The sequence below is a fragment of the Bicyclus anynana genome, chromosome 3, assembly GCF_947172395.1.
Source record: "Bicyclus anynana chromosome 3, ilBicAnyn1.1, whole genome shotgun sequence".
Lineage (NCBI taxonomy): Eukaryota > Metazoa > Arthropoda > Insecta > Lepidoptera > Nymphalidae > Bicyclus > Bicyclus anynana.
Window position 1 is genome coordinate 13,737,875 of NC_069085.1, and position 24,318 is coordinate 13,762,192.

Sequence of the window (24,318 nt, forward strand, 5' to 3'; positions counted from 1 at the left end):
TTTTTGTAATCAATAAGTAATCTTCAGGAAATTACTTACTATTTTTACTTACGTTTTACCTTTATTTAAAATCATGTCGAACATACTTAAACAATAAATACGTTTGTAAACACTTGTTCCTTTCCTTTGATTATTAAAATATATCATATGGCTTACTGTTGGTAATAATTGTTATTAACATGTTTGACTATTATATTTTGTTTATTTTATTACTTAAATGTAAAATGCCGCCAAGTAAGAGTGAACTTTAGCAGTATTTTGTCATAATTAGAAATAAGTAATTTAAATTAAAAAGGTGTACCTGTTGCTTTTTGTATTGTAATTATATTTAAATTAATTACTATTACTTGTTTGAAAATCAAAATATTTTATATATATTTGAAATAATTATATTAATTCGTCATAAATATTAGTTTATATGTTTGTTCTACTGAAATTAAACTGATGTCATACGTGTAGTTCAATGACGATATTTTATTCGATTCGATACTGGCTTTTCGGTATCGTGCGCGTCCCTAGTTGTCCGATATATGCAATATTCGTATAAATAGTATGGTTGCCATACTTAATTATTTAAATGTAATTGATGTGAATATATTTTAGTTTTTGGACTTAATTGGACCTTTTTCTCTGTTTCAAAAAATTAAATAAATTATTTTCTACAAACTGTAATAGTTTACATTAGTAGACGCTTATGAATTCTATCAACAAACACCAGACCATTGTCCTTTATATTAAACTAGCTGACGCCGCGCGGTTTCACCGGCGTGGTTCCTGTTCCCGTAGGAATATGGTGATAATATATTATAGCCTTTCTTGATAAAATAAATGGGCTATCTAACACTGAAAGAATTTTTCAAATCGGACCAGTAGTTCCTGAGATTAGCTCGTTCAATCAAACAAACAAACTCTTCAGCTTTATAATATTCGTATAGATACCTATTTTAAATTTACTGGAAAAAATACACAAAAATAAAATATTTTAATTATTTATTGAATAAAAATTTGATTCCTCTTCTCATTCTGTGTGAAAATTGATTATGTACGTAAGTATTCTACTTATAAAATGTAGTATGTATAGGTATTCGTATGTGTGTATGAAGGAGCATGAAGGAGCAACTCCCTGAAAAATGTCCTGGCGGCGCTTATGACGTACTGTTGACGTTTTGATAATGCTTAAAACAGTTCTACAGTGTAAGTTATTATGTAATAGGTAACGTTGAAAGCTGAAGAGAAGCAAGGTCACAATTATCGTGGTATTTTAAGGATTTCCAGCGCTCTCTTATTTCAGGTTGCACAGGCCCCCACTCCTTGTTTGGTTTGCAGCTGGCTCGTATTCTCTAAAATGATAACAAATTAAATTTATAAAAGAAAAACTACAATACCTTACTTACGAGGACTTAATCGTCTATAAAGGGGAATGCCCACCGGCTCATACAACGCTGGCCCAGGGAACCCTGGTATAACCCCGTATAAAAATATATTGAGATGATAATATGTTGTATAAATAAGGATCTGGTTAAATAATTGGCTCAATAAAAGTATGTTTCTTGAAAAAATAAACATTTTTTTATCACTCTCCTAGGGCTAAATGTTCGACGGTGTACCAAAGCGGTAAAGGAACATTTGAAGCTATTTTTTTTGTATTACTTTTTTCTGTTACCAACAAGCATACAAACAAGAACACGAACAAACAAACAAACCAATCATAAGTCTTCAAAAAATATCGTAAAAAATCTTAGCTTGTCCCTGTTGTGGACAAATTAAAGATGAATTACAAACGTCGTAAAACGTTGTAGCAAACTTTTTTTCATAAAGTAATGATTACATTATTAAAGTAGAATTAACAAGATTTTTTAGATATAAATAAATTACCGGGTGGTTAGTGTAAGCCAGGGCTGGGAATGGGCATTCCCTTTTCATATAATCGTTGACGATCAAGCGTAATGACAATCATCAAATTTGTAAATATAAAATTTGTTAAGGCTGCGTTATTCCTATAGGGCTGAGTATTAATATACAACATTCGCAACGTCTTGAATTAATTAATTTAATACATCATACACATAATATAAATACAAACTGATACATGATAGATTTGCATCAATAATGTTATGGATGTGGTTGTGGTTTAGGCTATAATTTATAGATTCAGGTTTTTTCAAACGCTTTTTAAACACCGTAGTCACATCGACGAAGATTTGAATAAGACGACGATGAGGAAAGTGACAGGAAATAGAAAATGAAAAATAAGGATTATGATAAGGATACCTCTTGCAGTGACCCTTTAGCTTGCCATAGAACTTTAACAGCGTGAATCGGAACGCAAATAACTGATATCAGCGCGACACTCCATCCAGCAATCCCAGACGCATCACTTAGTGAGTAACACCAGAAAAGCAGTCAATAAGAATGACTGGAAACATCTCTGCCATGAGTGTGACGACAAAGAATTTGCGTCTCCTACTTGTGTAAGGAAACAAGCTACGGATATTATTCTTCTTTCCATTCTTTTTCCTGAGGCCACAACAGATTTATTTAAATCATTATCAATTTTCCGTGTATTCTTATTTCCTCTTCTTTATCTTTCTTCTACAAAATCAGTCAAACTAGGAGGATACGAGTAACAGGAAAGATAAATAAAATTATTATTTGTTCGTTATCGGATATCTTCGCATTAAACGAAGAAATAGGCTGACCTAGTATTTTTACTAGCTTAAACTTTAGTTAATAGAGATAGATATAAAAGATTATTAAGGTTGCGCTATCTTAAGAAAATCCAAGTGTCTTAGTGTGTATACTTACAAAAAGTATTACTGGTATGATATACCGCCACAATGTGAACCAGCATCGCTTCAAGGGCTGGCCCGTCATGAACAACACATCCCGGCTCAGTCTCTTCGGCCCGTATGTGTACACTGCGCCTATAAGCTCCAAGCCACATACTACGGGCACACATGCTATGGCCACGTGGGCATCTAGCAGCCCAACAATGTGTAATCCGCCCTACAATAAATATTTGACTTAGTACTATTACATAAGATGCAAAGAAAATGCTTATTTAATCACACTTCCATATAATATAGTCCATACATTGTCAAATTAGCATTGTTGTGGTGCCTCTTGACCAGACGACCACCTGGGCATCTATAGATTACCTAACGCTAGTCACTCACGATTAAGATTATACCTTCAAGTCTGCAGGACTCTTAAGGATATGAAAAGTGAAGAAAATATCGAAACGTGGTGGTGGTGGTATGGTTTTAATATGTTTTTAATGCCTTCATCCCTAAGCGTTCTCGGGTCTAGATGAAGCACAGAAATATATTTTAGTCTGGGATAGGCACTCGGATTTTGTTTCGATATTCCCGTAAGGAAGATATTAACGCGATATTTTTATGTAAGCTAGTTAAGTAATACCAACAAAGCTTAAAACAAGGCAGCGTTTGTAAGCTATAATTAAAATCGTTGGCAAGAGTGCGTTTTGACTGAAGTGGAGTAGATCGAAGACGTGTCTAAGCCAATCAGATTACGTGATAATGTCACGTTATCATGCAATAATCTGATTGGTCTCGACAAGTACTACGCTTCACTCTAAAAAGGTTTAATATGGTATAGATTAGCTGGATGGAAAGCAATGATCAGGTCAAATTGGAGTTAACTTGTCTATATATCTTCAAAGCATTGTGAATGTCATTACTCCGTAATCAGTCAAATAAAGTAGCTATCAGAAAAAAGATCGCCTGCAATTGTCGATAGTCCAAATCTATAGTTACTTAGTAATAAAGCTGATGAGTCTGTTTGTTTGTTTGGTTGTACGACTAATTTTATGAACTATTAATTCAAATTAAAAAAATCTTTTTGTGTTTTGGATTTGCTTTAAAAACTACTAAACCAATTAAAAAAACTTTTATTATTAGCAAACTACATTCTCATCGAGTAACATAAACTATATTTTATCCCCACGCGAACGGTAACTCCGCGGAAGCACCGAAACCAAGGAGCGTCTGTTGGTATAAAATAAAATTTTCAATATTTGATATTTGTTAACATTTTTACTTTATATTTGGAATATTTAAACTACTACCAGTTCAGTTGGTCTGTTCACTTTAATTATTCAAGGTTGATTTCTTTATAAGTTCACATCTAGTGTCTCAAATTCATCTGAGATCGCTTTAAAAGAAACAGTTACAAATAGGCACATGTATCATCGTAAAATACGGAATAGTATACAGATTTTCGACACTCAACTATCTTTGAAATAAACAAGTCTAATATAAACAGGGTTTCTTTGAACTACTTTTTTAGTACTCCGGCGAGTACATTTAATTAAACTTCAATTTTCTTTATTGCCGAGATACTTGTTTTTATGGGACAGCTAATTAGTAATTCACTCTTTTAATATGTTTGGAATAAAACATCTTCACACGTTGCTCGCACTTAATTACCTTGTGTAACAAGACAGTGTGGTGAATAGTTTATATCTGTGACACGCTATGATAGCCGTTCTGACTTTACTTGTTCTTCACACACGCAAAGAATTAAATAAATTCTCTGGTTTTCAGGCAGGTTTCCTCACGATGTGTTCCTTCTCCTTTTGGGATATGTGATATTTAATCTTAAAAACAACTGAAAAGTTGGAGGTGCATGCCTCGAACCGGATTCGAATCCACTCTCTCCGGAATCGGAGGCAGAGGTCATATGCACTGGGCTATCACGGCTATATGGAGAAGAATTTGCTTTATTGTAAATTGTAAAAATGATTTGAAAACAGTGATTTGAAAACAGAAATAAGTACTGGCACTACTAAATGGACTGACGACATCAAGCGAGTCGCAGGGATTTGCTAGATGCAGGCGGCTCAGGATCGTGATGTTTGGAAGTCCCTACATAAGTCCTATGTCCTTCAGTGGACGTCTATCGGCTGGCATGATGATGATGATGATGATGATGACTACTAAATGACGAACTTATGAAGTTTAAACCTCAGAATACAGAAAACCACCAGAAGGAATGATAGCGCAAAGAAGTGAAGCCATTTAAACTACACATTTTACGATTACTCACTCTGTGTTTGTCGTGTTGTTTGACGTGCTATACAGGTGACAAATTTAATTAAATTAAGCCGTCTTGTGCTATTCCTTCGTGTAAAAATGCCGTTGGTAAAAAAAAGAAACTGAATAGGATCACATTTCACGTGTAAGTAGCACAAATAAATATTCTTATGTTAAAATAATGAATAATTTTTACGTGAATTTAGTTGTCATAGAAACCGATGACTTCATTTCAAGTGTTGCCAATGTAATTGTTTTGATTTTCCCTACTTTTAATTTCAATTCAAGGATTTATTATTTATGTAAAATATTAATCAACTAAATAGGTAGGCATAGGTTCCGGCAATTAAGTTGAAATAAAATTGTGGTAATCAGCGCAGATAAAGAAAGTGTAAAATAATCTTAAAGCTTTAAAATTTTACAAATAACAATGGCGTGCTATATTATAATAAGTTCGTTCGTTCTTGTCTGTTTGTGTGTTTGTTTGCACATTTGTTTGTTTTCGTGTGCTTGTTTGGTCTTTTGTTTGTTTGTGTACCTACTTGTTTGCTTGTTTGTTTGAGCAAGAGGATTAAATAAAATATTTTTATCTTCAAAACACATTCTTAAAAGATATTAAACCAATTCAATGGCCTTATTTATACTTGAATTTTAAGGGACATAAAAATTAGAGAAATAAGACGAGATAATAATAACTGTGCACACGATTGAAATACATATTTATAATAATAATATAATATAATTATATGGAATATATAAAATTATTATTGTAAATATGTATTTCTTTAGTTTGTTAGTTGATAAGTTTTATAATAACCGTCTTATTATATCTATTATTTATTTGTCCTTGTCTTAAATTTTTTAGAGTTCATTTTCTTGCTGACTCTTAGCAATCACTAGAAAACTGGTCCCACTGTTTTTATTATTTACCATACAAGTTAACATTTAATGTGATGAACTGTACACTTATTGTTTTCCTTTTAACATTATAAATTTTTACCACAAAATAGGGAAAAATTTAACAGCCTCATGTACTAGCAACATTACGCGGGTGAGAATTGCGACGAGTGCAGGCTGTTGTGTACAATTTTTGGACACACTGCGCACTATAGAATGACATCTAAACGTGGCTTCTGGTGGTTTTCTGTATTCTGAGGTTTAAACATTAAAAAATCAGCCTTCCAATCGCGTCGCATATATAGTTGAAAGCAATGCACCTTCCACCCATCAAATCAAATTTCGATATTTGAAAATCAGTGAAAATGTGTCACTATAAACGTAAAGCGATCATAGTCACGTCAAAAGCTCAGTTATCGTGCTAAATCGGCCCCCTGTGGCAAGAAGCAATTCAATTTGATAGGTAAATAGGTACCTCCGTAAACCTTTTTTTATTTCCTGACAATTGTAAGTTTGCGTGTTCGCCAACATTACAAAGTTTAGTAGGCTGTATACTGGAACAGCCGGCAAAAATGATTCAATCTACCGAGGCTAATGCAATTGCAATTCTTGTGTTTGAAACAAAGCTGGTTTACCTAGCGATGTTGGGGTTAACGGCCTTTATCACGCTATGGTGCAAACTTTTCAGTAGTACTTGTAGCGTAGCATAGATTTATATTAATTACATTATCATCAGCCTATGTTTAATGGCCTACAGTATCAGGTTTCTTTCCAGTGGCGTAGCGTGCCTTGAACGGGCCCTGTATTAAAATTAGTTGGGGGCTCAATATGAAGGGTAAAGATTTCTTAAAAAATAAAGATGTTTGAAGAACTTATGAAAATTCGAGAATTCATAGGTTCTTTAAACCAAAGGACATTACATTTGACTAATATTAGCTTCCACACGTAAGGGGCCCATCAATCCGGGGGCCTCGTATCATTGATACGGCTGATACGGCGGTAGCTACGTCCATGCTTCTTTCCTTTTTGGGAGGGAAGGTTTGGTTTGGCTCACCACGCTATTCTAGTAGTCCTATAATATGCACGACATTCTCGAGTCGAAATAAAGCGTCGTAACAAACGTCGACCAATAGCGGAAGAAACAAAAATATCGTTCTCTCTCCCGTTGCGACGGAACGAAGGAGAGAGCCATAATATTATGTTCGATTCCGTCGCTATTAGTCTATTGCGATTAGTTAATTGAGAAAGAAATGATCGTCACTAGAGTGACCAGTTGTCACAAATTTGACCACTTGTATAATCTCGTTTTCGTGGCAAAATAATTAATGATTGTGTTAAATTGAGTGTTACCTACCTCAGTATTGCAGATAATTGAGAGTGAAAAGAGTACGAAGCACGTCAATAGAGTGACCAGTTTCTTGCGAACACGCAGACATGAAAACTCGTCTAAAAGCCCGGCGATTACAGATTCTATCGTCACAAACTATAAAAAAAAAGTATTGTTTAAAGTTATTAAAATTATTGAAGCAATTTGTCACGATTCACTTATTGCTCTAAACAAATTGTAACGAAAATATCTTGCCAACAAATATAGTTGATAGAGTCCATTCACAGAAGTCTTCAAGTTTTTATCAGCCAGAGTGTGTAGAGTATCCATTTCTGAGATTAATTATTGGAATATAAAATGTGGATGAATAAAAATGACCCTCAATATGTATCATAGGACATTTTACTGGCGGTATATGGCATCAGGGATTAGCAGCGCTGGTGCAACTCTTAGACAGATGCATTAAAAAAAAATTCAATGTGCGTCTCTAATATAGTACTTCGTCATCCAAATACAATAATTAATAGTTTATCTTCATAATATGTTTAAATATCTAGTCGTCAATTGTTTGAATATTTACGACCACAATTAGTATCAATTTAGAATTTATAAGTCGTTAGAAACATAAAGATTTTCGAAATAAATTTGATTTAACAGTAACGTGTCTAATATGTATTCAACAATAAAAAATATTAATTTTATTATGAGGTCACTGCACTTACCATGGTGTCGATACCTAGAAAGAATAGCATGACAAAGAAAGTGATAGCCCAGAAGTTAGGCGCGGGCATCATAGACACAGCCGCTGGATAGGTGACGAAGGCCAGTCCTGGGCCAGCCCTGGCCACCTGTCCCACCGGCACGCCCGCCCGCTCTGCTGCGAAGCCGAGCACAGAGAACACCACAAAACCAGCCCATATACTTGTACCGCTGTTTACTAGAGGTATTATTATGGATGAGCTGCAAATAAATTTTCGAGTTAATAAATTGGCCAATCATTTGGATAGAGCTTGAATATTTAACAATAGAAAAGGAGAAAAAATAGCATTTATTTGAACTGTGGGAGAATATGTTTTATTAGACTGTTGCCAGAAATAGTAGTATTTATTTGTACCAAGACGATTTAATCTCATGAAAATTAACAGATCTTTAGTTTATTTATTGTAATAATCAATTACTATGTAATTGACATTTATATGGGTCTTTCAAATCAATGGCCAAATTATCGAAGCACAGGTTAGCAAATTTTTTAAATGTAAGTTTTAAGACGAATTTACATTTGTCTGACGTGTCGTGTTGTGACGCAGGACAGAATCGGTTTCATACATTTTGTATGCGACGCATCAGAAGCCAACAACATGTCACCACGTGTTGTGACAACAAGTGTTGTGACAACATGTCACAACACTTAAGTGTAAACCTCAGAATACAGAAAACCACCAGAAGGAATGATAGCGCAAAGAAGTGAAGCCATTTAAACTACACATTTTACGATTACTCACTCTGTGTTTGTCGTGTTGTTTGACGTGCTATACAGGTGACAAATTTAATTAAATTAAGCCGTCTTGTGCTATTCCTTCGTGTAAAAATGCCGTTGTTAAAAAAAAGAAACTGAATAGGATCACATTTCACGTGTAAGTAGCACAAATAAATATTCTTATGTTAAAATAATGAATAATTTTTACGTGAATTTAGTTGTCATAGAAACCGATGACTTCATTTCAAGTGTTGCCAATGTAATTGTTTTGATTTTCCCTACTTTTAATTTCAATTCAAGGATTTATTATTTATGTAAAATATTAATCAACTAAATAGGTAGGCATAGGTTCCGGCAATTAAGTTGAAATAAAATTGTGATAATCAGCGCAGATAAAGAAAGTGTAAAATAATCTTAAAGCTTTAAAATTTTACAAATAACAATGGCGTTCTATATTATAATAAGTTCGTTCGTTCTCGTCTGTTTGTGTGTTTGTTTGCACATTTGTTTGTTTTCGTGTGCTTGTTTGGTCTTTTGTTTGTTTGTGTACCTACTTGTTTGCTTGTTTGTTTGAGCAAGAGGATTAAATAAAATATTTTTTACTTCAAAACACATTCTTAAAAGATATTAAACCAATTCAATGGCCTTATTTATACTTGAATTTTAAGAGACATAAAAATTAGAGAAATAAGACGAGATAATAATAACTGTGCACACGATTGAAATACATATTTATAATAATAATATAATATAATTATATGGAATATATAAAATTATTATTGTAAATATGTATTTCTTTAGTTTGTTAGTTGATAAGTTTTATAATAACCGTCTTATTATATCTATTATTTATTTGTCCTTGTCTTAAATTTTTTAGAGTTCATTTTCTTGCTGCTCTTAGCAATCACTAGAAAACTGGTCCCACTGTTTTTATTATTTACCATACAAGTTAACATTTAATGTGATGAACTGTACACTTATTGTTTTCCTTTTAACATTATAAATTTTTACCACAAAATAGGGAAAAATTTAACAGCCTCATGTACTAGCAACATTACGCGGGTGAGAATTGTAACGAGTGCAGGCTGTTGTGTACAATTTTTGGACACACTGCGCACTATAGAATGACATCTAAACGTGGCTTCTGGTGGTTTTCTGTATTCTGAGGTGTAAACGTTCCTATACAAAATGTATGATACCGATTCTGTTTTGATGCGTCACGTCACGTCACGTCACGTCACGTCAGACAAAATGTAAATCTGCCCTTAGGATGTCAGCAATATTTCGTCATTAATGTCATACCATATGCAGTGTATCTATGTAGTTTAAGTGAACTAACCGCAAATTGTTGTAATGAAATCTGTTGAAACTGGCCATGCTGACCAGTCCACCCCACCCTGGACCCAAGGAGTAAAATATCTGGGTAGCTGCATCAGCCCAAACCTATAAAATATAAACGAAATGAAAATCATCATCGTCATTTTTAACCTATTTAAATGGCCAGGCCAGGCCTGGCTATTTAAATGAGAGAGGACAGGAAGTATTCCATTTAACATTAAATAAAATTGAACATCTTAAGAACTTTACCTTAGGTTTTGTCAACTGATTCCAATCAGGCAAGACATAGTACAATATGCCTTGCCAGGCTCCGGGTAAGGTTACTCCGCGTATGAACATAGCGAAAAGGACCACATAGGGAAACAGCACAGTAAAGTATACAATCTGAAAAAATACACATTGTAAATGAATTACTATAGAGAGTTTTCAAAGAAGACGCGCTCATAATCTATTGAATTACGTACGTATGCTTTTTAAACTTGCTTACCTATAGTAGAAAACGGTAGATGTTTTGCTAGTCTAATTTTGTAATTAAAATAAACAATTATAATGATGATAAATTTAAATTTACCTTGCCGACGCTCTTTACTCCATTACAGATGCAAAGGTAGACAATGATCCAGCAAATAACATTGCACCAGAATACTGGCCACACTATACCGCCAATTTGATTCAGGCCTGGTGACATGTGCAGCAGTCTTATACTGAAAATAAAATGCGACATCGACAGTGAGATGAAAATATGATAATGAAGAATATTTTCATTACTATATATCTATCTATTGGCATAAGTCTGGCGTCCTAGGGTCCCACATCAAGTCTATTATTAGAATCATATCGGTAGACCAGAATCTTAGGGCGCCCCCCCCCCATACACGCTTATGGCATCAGTTATCTCAATTCTTTTATCGACGACTCTGCAGGTCTTTGCCGGACAGGTGTTTGTATTTTATGCATTAACATTTTTGTTTGGATATTTAGTAACTAAGATGCGTACAAATTTTATAAAGTGTAGTATTAGTGTAAATTTAGAAAGCTTACTGAAAGAATTCATCCTCAGGCGTAGTGATAGACCCGTTTGATAACGAACTGAAGTTTCCTGTAATCTGAAAATCAGCATGTATGAGTACACAATAACATTAACAAACATAAACACATGCTATGTATATTAACTCTAAATATAGTACCTCGGCGCAATTCTCAGTATTCCATGAATTGCCGCAAGTTTGCCAAGGCAACGGCGTGCTGAAGGAATGGTATATGTAGAGCAGCGGGTATGACATAATTGACGAGAAGTATATGACGGCCACTGTGTTTAAAATAACCGTCGCGTATCCTGCTCCTGTTGATGAGTAAGACATAAATAAATTAATGATTTTAAACTTATTTCGTGGTTGTTCATTATGGATTTTATTTAAACGGGTACATACCACGATAAAACGACGAGATTTTTAATGTCGATATTTCGACCCAGTTGCATAGTCACGACGGAACTGAAGTTGCGAGATGAGAAGTGAAGTCAGCTTTAAGAATCTCGTCGTTTTATCGTGGTATGTAGCCGTTTAAATAAAATTCATAAGACATACATATTTGGAAAAAAGCTAACGTTATTAAATACTGGCGGACGCCCGCGAGTTCGTCCGCATGAAACTCGATGTGAACTTTCAAACGCTTCTATTAATAATTTCGCATGTTTAATATATAATAAATAGTCCACTAATCATTTTACAAAAAAAAATACTCACAACGTTAATGATTTATATTTAAAAAACTTCAACCCCTTTTTTTAATGTTCATTATTGGACTTGTTACAGTTTTATGTTAAGTATAGATGTACAGATTTGTGTCTGTTACAGTTTTACTATATTTAGAGATTAGATTGCCTCGTTGGTACATGGTTTAAGTTTAAGGGTTCAAAATCAAAATTTATCAATATAAGACCGCCAAACCGACGATGGTGGAATATTTCTCTAAAAGTTTCTGGAATTACTACATTGCAGATAGGTACTCGTATCATTTTAGTTTAGAATAACTTCCTTATATATCAATAATTTCACGAACGAAGTCGCGCGCTTCCTATATAAAAGTCGGGTTAGTTACGTCATTCGTTGCTTCAGTGAACATATCTGGATGAAATATGACACTGAGTTACATTAGTCTGATAGCATAAAAGCTACTTGTGAAATGTGATTCTAATATATATATATATATACGGGAACGAGATCTTGAGAGTAAACAAATAAAGTCAAAAATTGGTGACAAATAAAGGTTGTCGCCATTTTTAAATTAATACTTATTGCTTATTCAGTTTTCATAAAATATACTTACGTGGTACATCCAAAAATAAGATTACCTTTGAACAACGGATTTATATTGAACACCGATATGCATCCCGCACTCGCAAACTGTCCCAGTAGTGTCTCCAAATAAACCAGCGGAATCCCGCATATCAAGAGTGTCAGAAAATACGGGATCAAGAAAGCTCCTAAAATGTTATAAAATCATTAGCATTCCACGGATTCACCGTGCGGCTACAGTGCTTGGTGGCATAGAGATAAATTCTGAGTAGAACGGCTATTCTGTATTCTGCCTCTGTAGCCAATCTTGATCACGTGACCTGTCAATAGCAAATGTCATTCTCATACATTTTTCTAGTTTTCGAAGCGTTTGCGATCGTAGAAAGAGAATCGTCGTGCCACTTGGCTACATGCCCTGCTATTATAACTGGACAGTGACTATCGAACTCGTCTCTGTCTTTCTCTATCTATAGTATACTGCTGGACACAGAGTTGAAATAGAGACTTACACTGTCGAGTTACATTATCATCTTTCCTGTTTCCAGACTTGTAACCTGGATATTGAACGTGCGATTTACCTTTTCCTCCTCCTTCCCAGCCAAATTTGGAAGGCTCCTAATAAAGCTCCTTTGTATTCCCGTTCTAATATATAAATAACTTGTTGCAGTTCTAGTTTTTCAAACATAACTTTCGTACGTACGAAAATATAACGTAACTTTCAAAGATTCTCAAACTAACCACATAGCATAACATTTCTTACTTTAAACCTTAAAATTCTTTAAAAAATTATCTATTAAACACTTAAGGGACTCGTAGCTATGTATCTTGCTTAACGAAGTGCTCAAAACTTTAATGGACAGACATCATTCCTTTGTGATCATTTTATACACTACAGCTCTTTCTCTATTTTCTTTTCTTTAATAGTCAATTTTCCGAAATTAAATCTTGCTTCATTTCATGCACATCCACTAGGTCTTGAAGCTATTCCGTATTTATCTTTGGTTATTCTTTCTTCCAAAGCAGCACACATAAATTTAAATTTATAAATAAATAAATATATAATTAATATAAATAATAAGAATACAGCCTCAATAGCTCAACGGTAAAGCGGTCGGACTTAACACCTAGGGGTTAAGTAGTAGGTGGTTCGATCCCCGCCCCGTTGGTCTATTGTCGTATTCACTCATAATACAGTCTAGTTGGAGGGGAAATGACAAATATTCTTTAAAATAAAAACCGCCAATGTGTATTTTGTAAGGAATTAACAAGGATATTGGCACAGGTTTAGTAAAAAAAAGAAAAATAGGTAGACACTCACCACCTCCGTTCCTATAGCACAGGTATGGAAACCTCCAAATGTTTCCGATACCGACCGCGTAACCCAGACATGACAATAAATATTCCAGCTGGTTGCCCCAGCGCTCGTGCGGGCCCCCTGCCATTCAGGAACGAATAATGCTATGACCCTATCATTGTCTACATTGACCGATTGATTTAATGGCGGATATGCCAATTTATTTTGTTATTTACAAGACATTTGATTTATTTTGTTATTTGAAGACTACGAACTTGTGGACATCTGTTGCTTTGTTATATACCCAAATTACGAAATCCTGTTTTCATGAACTGCAATTATTTTAAATTTTTCATTATCAGCCTGGGCCACGCTTCCCTCTATGAGAGAGTCGGGAGAGGGGATATGGAGCCCACCATACTGCTTTAGTGCGGGTTGGCGTGCTTAGTGACATATATAATGAAATATCGGCTACGCCTATCAAATTGACTACTAGTATATTTTATTGAATTCATAGACATTATAATAAATTCTTAATAAAAATCATGGAAAAAAATGAAATCCTCAGACCAATTTCCTTATATTGGACTTGTATTGCACTTACTCAAATTCACCAACAAATCTGTTTGTCGCTTTTTGTGGGGGATGAGATAGACACACACACCAAAAATATTTAACACAATAAATATATCCACTGTCCTTACTGTACACACAACAGTGTAAATTTTAAATTGTAATACACACACATGCAATTTTAACACAATGTATCATCGATTCTATAGATATGCAGTTCGTATGAACCCGTTTGATCATGATCATATATTTTTAACACAGGGTTACCCCTGTGTTACGTCCCTGTTACCAAGGCAGGTCCTAAAGAAGGTAATTGGTCTGAAGTCACTCCATAGTGGAATATTAAACTGGCTGATAATAATAATCGATGATGTCGATTGAAATGATTGGTTATTTTAAAGTTTCTATTCCAAATCCAAAATGGCATGTCAAGTTTTCTGGTGTCGACTGTTTTACCGATCCTGGCTCCTCCGCTTTACCCTTGGGCGTCTTTACTAATTGCTGCGTATATTGCAATACCTGTAACAAGTTTCTCGTAATAAATAATTTTGATGACCTCCGTGGCGCAGTGGTATGCGCGGTGGATTTACAAGACGGAGGTCCTGGGTTCAATCCCCGGTCGGGCCGATTGATGTTTGATGATTGTAGCCAAGGGCTAACTTGTAAAGAATAAAAAAAATAGAATTGAATTTATTTTATGAAAGTATATGATAAATATTTTTTAAATGCGAATATTTTATTAGTTTGTTTATTATTAACTATTAGCTAAACGTTACGACCAATCTATGTTATAAATTCGAAAATATGTCTGTCTGTCTGTCTGTTACCTTTTCACGGCTTAACGGATGTACCGATCAAAATGAATTTTTGTATAATGGTAAATGGGACCTTGGAGAAAACATAGGGTACATTGACCCTAAAATAAAAATAGAAGGGGGTGAAATAGGGGTTCAAAGTTTGTATGGAAAGTCCTTCATTTCTAGAGTTACAGTTTTAAAAATTTGTTCATATATCATAAAAAAATAGGAAATATAATGTGATTCAAGAATTTTTAAAATTTAACCCCTAAAGTAGTGAAATAGGAGTTGAAAGTTTACATTGATTTGCTTGCGGACCAAGTCACAGGCGTGCGCTAGTCTATACTAATATAATAAAGCTGAAGAGTTTGTTTGTTTGTTTGAACGCGCTAATCTCTAGAACTACTGGTCCGATTTGAAAAATTCTTTCAGTGTTAGATAGCCCATTTATCGAGGAAGGCTATAGGCTATATATTATTCATGTATTCCTACGGGGACGGGTACCACACGGGTGAAACCGCGCGGCGTCAACTAGTCTAATATATTTTTCAAAAAGTTGTTCATCAAAGCTATTAAAACCATAGATCATATAAATAGTTAGATAGCAATCGCTCCTGACAGTAACTGACAAGTAGAAAGAAGCAAACGCTTTGTGAAAGGCGATAGCATGCAAGGCATGAAATAAACGCACTTGTTGATTCACATTTTGAGCTACGAATTTAACTGAAGAATTCGTCACGTAGACAGAAAATTGGCAGCCGTTTGTAACAATATCTACTTAATATCTCGTACATAAATGAAAACGAAAAGAGTTAGGTATACATCATCCAACATCCAAGCTAACTTTCTTAGGCCTAGACGTACCTATTTCAGTTTATTTTTGATTTTGACACAAAATTAATGAACTGATTTTCATGAAAATGAAATGGAAATCTGGAAGTATACAAACAAAAAAAACCATACTCGTCTAATTGAGAACCTTCTCCTTTTTTTGAAGTCGGTTAAAAACTCTTACATCAATGCTAAAAGCTACATTATCAGCAATTGATAAAACTACTACTTTATATATAGTCACTAGTAGTGTATATTCAAAATCCAACTAACATTTACGGTTTACCCATATGTAGAACCATAATCGAATAATTACCTAAATCATAATCATACGTCTCATAAAAAGATAAACCTAGATCGAATAATAAATACGATAAACTTAGAAAGAATAATAAATAAGATAAACTTAGAAAGAATTCTATGATTTCAATGCAAAAAGTTAGTTACATTTGTGGAAGAAAGAACACTTTGACACACTATCACATAAACTATTTAACGGATTTTGATAAAATTTTACACAATAAACTAGCGAACGTCTGTAACTTAACCAAATAAACGGCAAGTGCCGATAAATCGAACATAGATTTCATATTGTACAAACACCTTTTTACTGCAGCGCCACTGGTGAGTTGTTACCGTAATATGCACCAATCAAAACCGAATCCATCACTGAAAGCCACATCAAAATCGGACAAGTAGTTAGACAACAACATCTCATACCAAACGCATATCCCATCTCCGTATTTGGGGGTAAAAAGTATGTCTTACAGAAAGATCACCGTCACCCCAGTGAATAGCTTCGTCGGTGTTCAACGTATCGTCCCAGTGGAAGTACTGCAAAGGTTGACTCCAGTCTGGAGTCTTGAGAGCGCACTTGATGGTGGCAAGAATGACCCTCTGCTCTCCCGGAGGTTTCAGAGACTGGGCACTTTTGCCCGTCTTTTGTTTGGTAATTGTAGTCTGGTAATAAAAACGAAGTTGTTGTTAAAATCATTATAAAATAAGTACCTACACTTAAATGGCTGACATGATATTACGACACAATTTTTTTTTATTGTTTTAAAAATTTAAATTATTCCGTCCTCACTCAAAAACTTTTATGATTTCAAAAAATATCAAAAAAACAAACTTAACAAAAAAAAATCATCAAAATCGGAGCTCTTTGAGGAAATGATGCTCTATATAAGTCATAAATATAAATAGAATGAGAGGGGTTAGGCCAATAGCTACCACGCTAGCCCAATGCGGATTGGCAAACTTCACACACACACAGAGAATTAAGAAAATTCTCAGGTAAGTGTTTTCCTCACGATGTTTTTCCGTCACCGTTTGAGACACGCGATATTTAATTTCTTAAAATGCACATAACTGAAATGTTGGAGGTGCATGCCCCGGTCCGGATTCGAACTTACACGCTCCGGAATCGGAGGCAGAGGTATCCACTGGGCTATTACGGCTCTCTATGGGCATAAAAAAGAAGAATTTCAACGGTGATGATATTGATTTCTGTACGAAAGCTAACTAAAGATTCTAAATAAAGATAAACTTCTATGGGCTTAAAAATTAAAAATTACCATGGTGTACACAAATCTTATAGTAATAACGGAGCGGAAGGTATCCCTCAAAGCGATGAGGTTCGGACAGAATATTCTAACTGCAGGCTCTTGGAAATTTATTATTTTGTTCCACTGTACTCTGTTGCTCTCAAATATAGTGAAGTGTACAATCTCGCGAGAGTTCTTCGGTTGCAGATTATTGTAGATGTCAGATTCGTTAGAAGACACTTCGGGATCTGTAATGTAAATCATTAAATCCAAATATTATAAAGGCGAAAGTTTGTGTGTAAGTGTGTATGTTTGTTCCTCCTTTGCGGTGCGGCTACTAAAGCGAATAGCTGAAATTTTGAATGGAAACATATTTTACTCTGGATTAACACATAAGCTGGTGGGAGACTTTGGCCGTGGATAGTTACCACCCTACCGACAAAGACGTACCGCCAAGCGATTTAGCGTTCCGGTACGATGTCGTGTAGAAAACGAATGGGGTGTGGACTTTCATCCTCTTCCTATCAAGTTAGCCCGTTTCCATCTTAGATTGCATCGTCGCTTACCTCTCTCAGATGAGATTGTAATCAAGGGCTAACTTGTAAAGAATAAAAATAAAAAGGCTACTTTTATACCGGAAAAATCCATGGTTCTCGCGGGATTTGTGAAAAACTGAATTCGCAGGCGCCTGCTAGTATATTATAATAAATGCGAATGTAAGTCTGTCAGTCTGTTACCTTTTCATGGCTGTTGAGCTGAATTGATTTTGATGAAATAGAAATAGAGCAATACATAGGCCACTTTTAACTCAACACAATAGAACAGAAAGCCAGAAAAAGAGCTGCTTATGTGATGAGTCGTCTCTATCCTATGATATGTGCTAAAAGCAAATTATCCCTCCGCTCTAAGGTCACTCTCTATAAGACCTGCATCCGTCCAATAATGACCTACGCTAGTGTAGTGTTTGCCCATCGCCCAAAGGCGACCCTAAAACCTCTTCAGGTCCTTCAGAACCGATTCATGCGTCAGGCCACGGGCGCTCCGTGGTTAGTGCACAATAACAACCTACATAGAGACCTAGATCTCCCCACAATAGCCCAATATATGAAACAGCTCTCGAAAACTTATTTTGAGAGGGCCGCCACCCACCCCAACCAACTAGTGGTTGAGGCTTGCAGCTACATCCCCGATACCAACGCTGATTGTAGATCTAGACGCCCAAAAAACGTCCTTTACGATCCTGACGATGACATAACGAACGACAATGCTTCCCAGGCAACACAAACACAAGCTACACAGCGTCTTCGCCGGCGAAGACGAGGTCCCCGATATCTGACGTCACCCAGACGTGGGCTTTTTAACTCACGATCTCGGGGGCGCCCGGACTGATACACTCAGGCCAAAACACCCTTCCCGAACGGCCCTCTAAGTCGAGGCCCGAGTCTCAGAGGAGACGCCCTTAGAGAGTCGTTCCGCCCATCTACTTGCTTCTGCCTTCGGGCCCCATCAGGCGATGCTTCTGCGCTCGCCCGAGCCTCGAGGTCCCATAGGGAGCCTACGGCACTTACACAATCAGAAAAAAAAACACAATAGAAAACATAAATTTCAAAAAAAATTTAAGATGACGTGAAATAGGAGATGAAAGTTTGTAGGAAAATCCTTAATGTTTTCTATAAAAGACTGAGATGATTTTAAATATTTTTCAAGGCATAATCAAGGAATGAACAGAGTAATTGACTTGATGATTCCAAAAAGGAACACAGTACCTACAACCATTTTGCTATTACCGAAGGATGACAACTTCGGCGAAGACCAATCGTCGTCTTCTGGTGGAGGCATTATTTCTATCAGTGATTCATTATTACGGTACATCAGAAACCTCCTTCTAGTCGAATCTAGCAAAGGTAGTTCTATTTCGACGTGGAAGGCGGTTACAGCACCCTGTAAATATTAGATTACTTACATTATAGTGATAATATACTGACGTGTAAAAAGAAGCAAAGTCGCTATTGAGCTATGTCTGCGAGCAGTGTGACATGTAAAGCTGAAGTGGCAATGGGCATGGCACACAGTTCTGTTTTCCTAAACCTAAGGTTGCCTGGAAGAGATGGCTTCTAAGCGATAAGTCCGCCTTTTGTAAACTATTTTTTAGGGTTCCGTAGTCCACTAGGAACCCTTATAGTTTCGCCATGTCCGTCTCCCATATACCTACTCGGAGTACGAAAATTCATTAGAAATTCCGTTGTCAATTAATTAGATAAAGTTGTCAGTAAGAAAACTCAGAGTCTGTTAGAACTAGAAAGCTGGCATTTGGCATGGGTTTGGGTATGTATATTAATTACGTCTAGTGATAAAAAGAAAATTAAAAAAAAACATTTTTTTGGGGTTCCTTCCCTACATACAAAGCAAGTTTTATCATACCCATGGTGTGGTGTATCGTTATCGGCATTTTTGTGTATTCAATAAGGGTTCAAAGTGCTATTTTAATCTACGGAACCATACACTGCGCGTGGCCCTACACGCACTTGGCCTTTATAATAATATATTAAATATTAATGGTAGGTAACACCACCCAAACACAAGGAACTCGTAACATCACGAATGTATTCGAATTTTTTAACGGTTTGCTAAATTTTCATATAATTTCTCTACCAAGTATCATTATACTAAGCAGCATTATAATATAATCATAATAAACAAAGTAGTGAAAAGTCCATTGTTACGCCCAATATACTAAGTAGGGAAAAGTCCTTCGTTACATTCAATTACATACCTTATCTGCCTTAGGCGGTTGGAGGACACCCATAATTCTGATGACAGTGAAATTGAAATAAACCGAACGCAAGTCATCAGGGTGTGGTTCGAAGGAATCATCGCGTCTGTCAGAAGGAAGGACTTCTCGGCCGTCCAGCCATTGCAGCCGAGGGAGCCGAGCCAATGTTGTACGGGCGTATGCTGTAGAAACCTGTTAGATCGATTAGATTGCGATATGTAACTTATTGTTGTTATCTAATCATCATCATTATAAGCCTATTTTAACGGCTCACTACAGGGTCAGGCCTCCCTACTTATCCCCACCCTCCTGGCACCCGACCAAAAGCATTGTAACTCGAGAAGTCAGGTGTGGTGCGATCAGATCAGACCAACGCACCGGGCTATGGCCCCACGGCCTCTTTTCTTTCTCTTCAAAGTTCAAGATTGTCACTGGAGTATCAAAAGTGCCCAAGTATTTTCTCGTAGAAGAGGAGATATGGAGCTCAGAACGCCACGCTGCTGCAATTTATCTGTATCTAATCTAATATTTAATATATGTACTTATAATATAACTGTACAGGTCAAATTCTGTACATTAAAGATATTTTGGAAATTTTAGTTGGAGGGCATTATACAATCGATACTGAAGCCAAAAATATTTTTCTTCGATTTTTTTGTCTGTTTGTCTGTCTGTCCGTATTTTTGCCAATAGGGAATTGCTACTGACACTACTGAATTAATTCAAATAAAACTTGGCACGATTAGATACCATAACACTGAGAAGGTTATAGGACACTTTTTATTGCAAAAATAAAATCAAAAGGGGATGAAATAGCACCCAGTAATACAGGTTTCTACCTAGTACAGGGGCCCTTGCAACTTGTATGTAATACTTTAGTTAATGAATAAACGCTTTTTAATTTTTTTAATTTTGTCATTTTTTGAAATAGGGGTTGAAAGGTTATATGGAAAATCCCTCATTTTTAGAGTTACGGTTATAAAAATATGTCCATAAATCATGAAAAAAATGTAATGTGATTCAAGAATCTTTAAAATTTCCCCCTAAAGAGTAAAATAGAGTTAGAAAGTTTTCATCGATTTTCACGCGGACGAAGTCGCGAACGTCTGCTAGTATTATATAAATTTAAAATAACGCCATCTCTTGACAATCAAGTAAATTAGAATAGAAGACTGCGTACTGAGCATGGGTTCCCCGCGAGTTGCAAAGCATCAAGATTCGGCAGCGCTGATAAGGCATGTAGTACCGCCGCCAGATCACAGATGTCGTTGTCCGATAAATCCAGCACAGATATATTATAAGGCAGCTTAGAAAGCTCCGCGGTCTCTGAAATTATTTTAGAAAATTTAGTTTTATAAGTTAAAATCTACAAAATGGGTTTTGTTTTTTTCGTACTAATTAATTTAATAGCTCAGTGGTAAAGGGGCCGGACTCCTCACCAGGTGGTGGTGAGACCAATGGACTATTGTCGTATCCACTCCTATTTCCTAGGAGCTTATAGGAGTTAGAACACAGCTTCTATCCTTATATTAAGCTTAAGTTCGGTCGTGTAGGAGTACTGCTTCCACTGGTGGGATTATTTCGCCCAATACCAGCTTGCTGCGTTGGATTCAGTGGATAAACGTGCTAGAAGGCTCATTGGCAATGAGGCAATAACAAACTCTAAGCTTCAAAACATCGCCGAAAGGTTGCCTTTATGTTGTTGTCTATCGGTGTTCTACAAATTTTATTTCGGGGAGTTCAGGGATCTTAGGAACTGTTCCATCTTGTGCCACCTTTATCGTTCTTCCACCAGACGTGGTGACCTAGTAGTCATCGCAGCTAAGTGCTTGTTTATACAAAAGAAAAAACGCTTTTCCGACTAATTGGAGGGAACGGGAAAATTGATCTTATTAAAAAAATTGGTGAATACTATTTTTTTTACGAAAGAAAATCACATAATATAACTGCAATATACAAGAACAGCAAACCGTTACTCAGGAAATTCCGACTGAGTCCCAGATAAACCAAACTATGGGGCAAATGTTTAGCAAATGTCACAGAATTAATACGATTCGCCCTCAATTCGAGCATTTTTAATTCTCCTGGGAGAAAGTTTGCATTTACATCTGATATAAAGTTGCCGCAGAGGTTCAAAGTAAGCAAATTTTTGTATTTTTTTAATTCCTCATCAAGCTCCGTCATCTGAAACAAAAATAATTAAACCATAAAATCTACTAGCTGTGCCCCTCGGTTACACTTGCTTAAAATTATCGCGTTGGTATAAGCCATTATATAGCCTTTTTCATATATTGGGTATTTCAACACTGAAAGTATCTTTAAATTCAAAATTTTCAGTTCCCAAGATTATTGCCTTGAAATGGCGGCCCCGCACTGGAAAGCGCAGTGTTGGACGACCCCCCACTAGGTAGACTAAGGACATGAAGCGGGTTGCAGCCGCTGGATGCTGGCGGCTCTAGACCGTTTCATTTGCAAGTCCATGCAAGACGCCTATGTCCAGCAGTGGACGTCCATCGGCTGATAATGATGATGATGATAACAATTTTACTAAATCTCAATCTACCCACCTCACTGTCGTTTACCCTCAAAACATTTACCATTTTTAATTCCCTCTTAAGTACTTTCCTATCGTCACGATGGACAGCTTTTTGTATTAGCCCCCTCAAATCGTCAGTAAAAGAATTAATACTGTTGAAACAAATTTTCCCTTCTTCGTTTGAGCACTTTTCATTATCCCAAATCACCATCGGAAGATATATTTCCCAATATTCTTTTAGACTTAATGTAGAGTTTTCATTGAGGCATCCGTGTAAGATGCTCTTTTGTATTTTTTTATTTAGTGCTTCAGAAAATGGCAACACAGGTATATTTTTTTTTCTGCACTTTTCCCTGTGATGCCGAGCAGCTTCTTCTGCTAAAGTCCAATCAATGCCTGTTTCAATGCGTTCTTCATATCCTACAAGATAAATTTAACACGATTTTGTTTAAATTCATACTCGTAATTTGTGTTGAGTAAAAATATACTTCGTTAGTGTAATATACATAACATCATGTACATTAATAAGTATCGTAACTAGAGTATGCACTTCATTCAAGCATCGTTATTTTAATTATGACTCATTTTCGAAGAATTAATTTCAAATAAATATTAACGTTTAAATACGAGTATTACTGTGCTATAAACTACTACCCATTTAAAATAAAATTACGTGCGATATATAATCAAAGGTGCGAGATAAGTTAGAGGAGCTAAATCTCACGATATCCCACCGAGGAGAAGACGGGGTCAAAAACTCGATAATAATACCCAACGTAATTAACGTAATTAAAAACAAACTTAGAATCCACTCAAGAAGCTATTTTTAACCCAGCTTGGATATTTTTTTCCATGTACAACGCAAAACACACGACTCTTGTTCAGAGCGGACCCGAAGTTTGGCGCAAAGTATACTTGTATATGTTAAAGGTAAGTACCTAAATGGTACTTGAGCCACAGAAAACATATGTACAACTTGAGCCACGAATATTTCTAATATGTATATATATGTTTCTAATATACATCACTAAATATTATAGAACATGTAGGAAGTAGGGAACAGCCGAAAACCTTCGACGGCATCGCATGGTGTATAGTTAAGACTGGAGTCACTGATACTTGGTCTCATAACTTGAGTTGCTAATTTCTTTATGGCAGGTTCTTTTGGTTTCGGCGGCATGCTTCTAGTTTCATAAACGATTTAGTTTAACAAAATTGGTGGTCGTGTGAGTTTGATAATTAACACCACATATATACTACGGTACTAAATGCATGTCAAAATGATGATGTCATTTAAAACCTATCAATATTCAAAAGAGGTTGTCATATCGGATAAAATAGTTTTTATTCGTTTTTTTTTGTAAATAAATCATAAATTATATTCGTATTCAAATAGCGGACGTCCGCGATTATGTCCTCGCATAGATTTACGAGTCGGTACAGGTACCTTGTCGTCATAAAGTTCAGTTTTTCAGAAATTCTTCCGGGATATGAAGTAGTCTATTATGTTCTCGCTATCTTGCAGTGAAAGTCCCAGAAAAATCGGTTCAACCGTTTCAAAGAGTTTCAAAGTCAAACAG

The 24,318-nt window shown here is 35.7% G+C and overlaps 2 protein-coding genes across 2 annotated transcripts; both read right to left on the minus strand.

Moving 5' to 3' along the window:
* Nucleotides 1–1,013: 1,013 nt before the first annotated feature.
* Nucleotides 1,014–13,928, minus strand: LOC112058291 (sodium- and chloride-dependent glycine transporter 1-like). Its single transcript, XM_052890214.1, has 11 exons — nucleotides 13,709–13,928; nucleotides 12,447–12,578; nucleotides 11,281–11,435; nucleotides 11,135–11,199; nucleotides 10,665–10,797; nucleotides 10,343–10,477; nucleotides 10,095–10,198; nucleotides 8,001–8,238; nucleotides 7,306–7,434; nucleotides 2,806–3,006; nucleotides 1,014–1,340 (listed from the first exon to the last, which is right to left on the minus strand). The coding sequence occupies exons 1-11, from the start codon at nucleotides 13,830–13,832 to the stop codon at nucleotides 1,203–1,205; spliced, it is 1,554 nt and encodes a 517-aa protein (XP_052746174.1). The 5' UTR covers nucleotides 13,833–13,928; the 3' UTR covers nucleotides 1,014–1,202.
* Nucleotides 13,929–14,627: 699 nt separating this feature from the next.
* Nucleotides 14,628–23,918, minus strand: LOC112058285 (uncharacterized). Its single transcript, XM_052890211.1, has 10 exons — nucleotides 23,810–23,918; nucleotides 22,770–23,158; nucleotides 22,173–22,386; nucleotides 21,762–21,769; nucleotides 21,383–21,517; nucleotides 20,203–20,394; nucleotides 19,196–19,370; nucleotides 17,460–17,677; nucleotides 16,654–16,845; nucleotides 14,628–14,776 (listed from the first exon to the last, which is right to left on the minus strand). The coding sequence occupies exons 1-10, from the start codon at nucleotides 23,916–23,918 to the stop codon at nucleotides 14,648–14,650; spliced, it is 1,761 nt and encodes a 586-aa protein (XP_052746171.1). The 3' UTR covers nucleotides 14,628–14,647.
* Nucleotides 23,919–24,318: the final 400 nt, after the last annotated feature.

Excerpts from the sequence above, each read along its gene's own strand:
- LOC112058285 (XM_052890211.1), bottom strand. The coding sequence starts at position 23,918 with ATGCCGCCGAAACCAAAAGAACCTGCCATAAAGAAATTAGCAACTCAA. Across the intron at positions 23,159-23,809 it reads ACCATGCGATGCCGTCGAAG|GATATGAAGAACGCATTGAA; the intron begins GTTTTCGGCTGT and ends TTTATCTTGTAG. Across the intron at positions 16,846-17,459 it reads TAAGATTTGTGTACACCATG|ACTACAATTACCAAACAAAA; the intron begins GTAATTTTTAAT and ends TTTTATTACCAG.
- LOC112058291 (XM_052890214.1), bottom strand. The coding sequence starts at position 13,832 with ATGGCAGGGGGCCCGCACGAGCGCTGGGGCAACCAGCTGGAATATTTA. Across the intron at positions 10,478-10,664 it reads GAGTAAAGAGCGTCGGCAAG|ATTGTATACTTTACTGTGCT; the intron begins GTAAATTTAAAT and ends GTATTTTTTCAG. Across the intron at positions 10,199-10,342 it reads ATCAGTTGACAAAACCTAAG|GTTTGGGCTGATGCAGCTAC; the intron begins GTAAAGTTCTTA and ends TATATTTTATAG.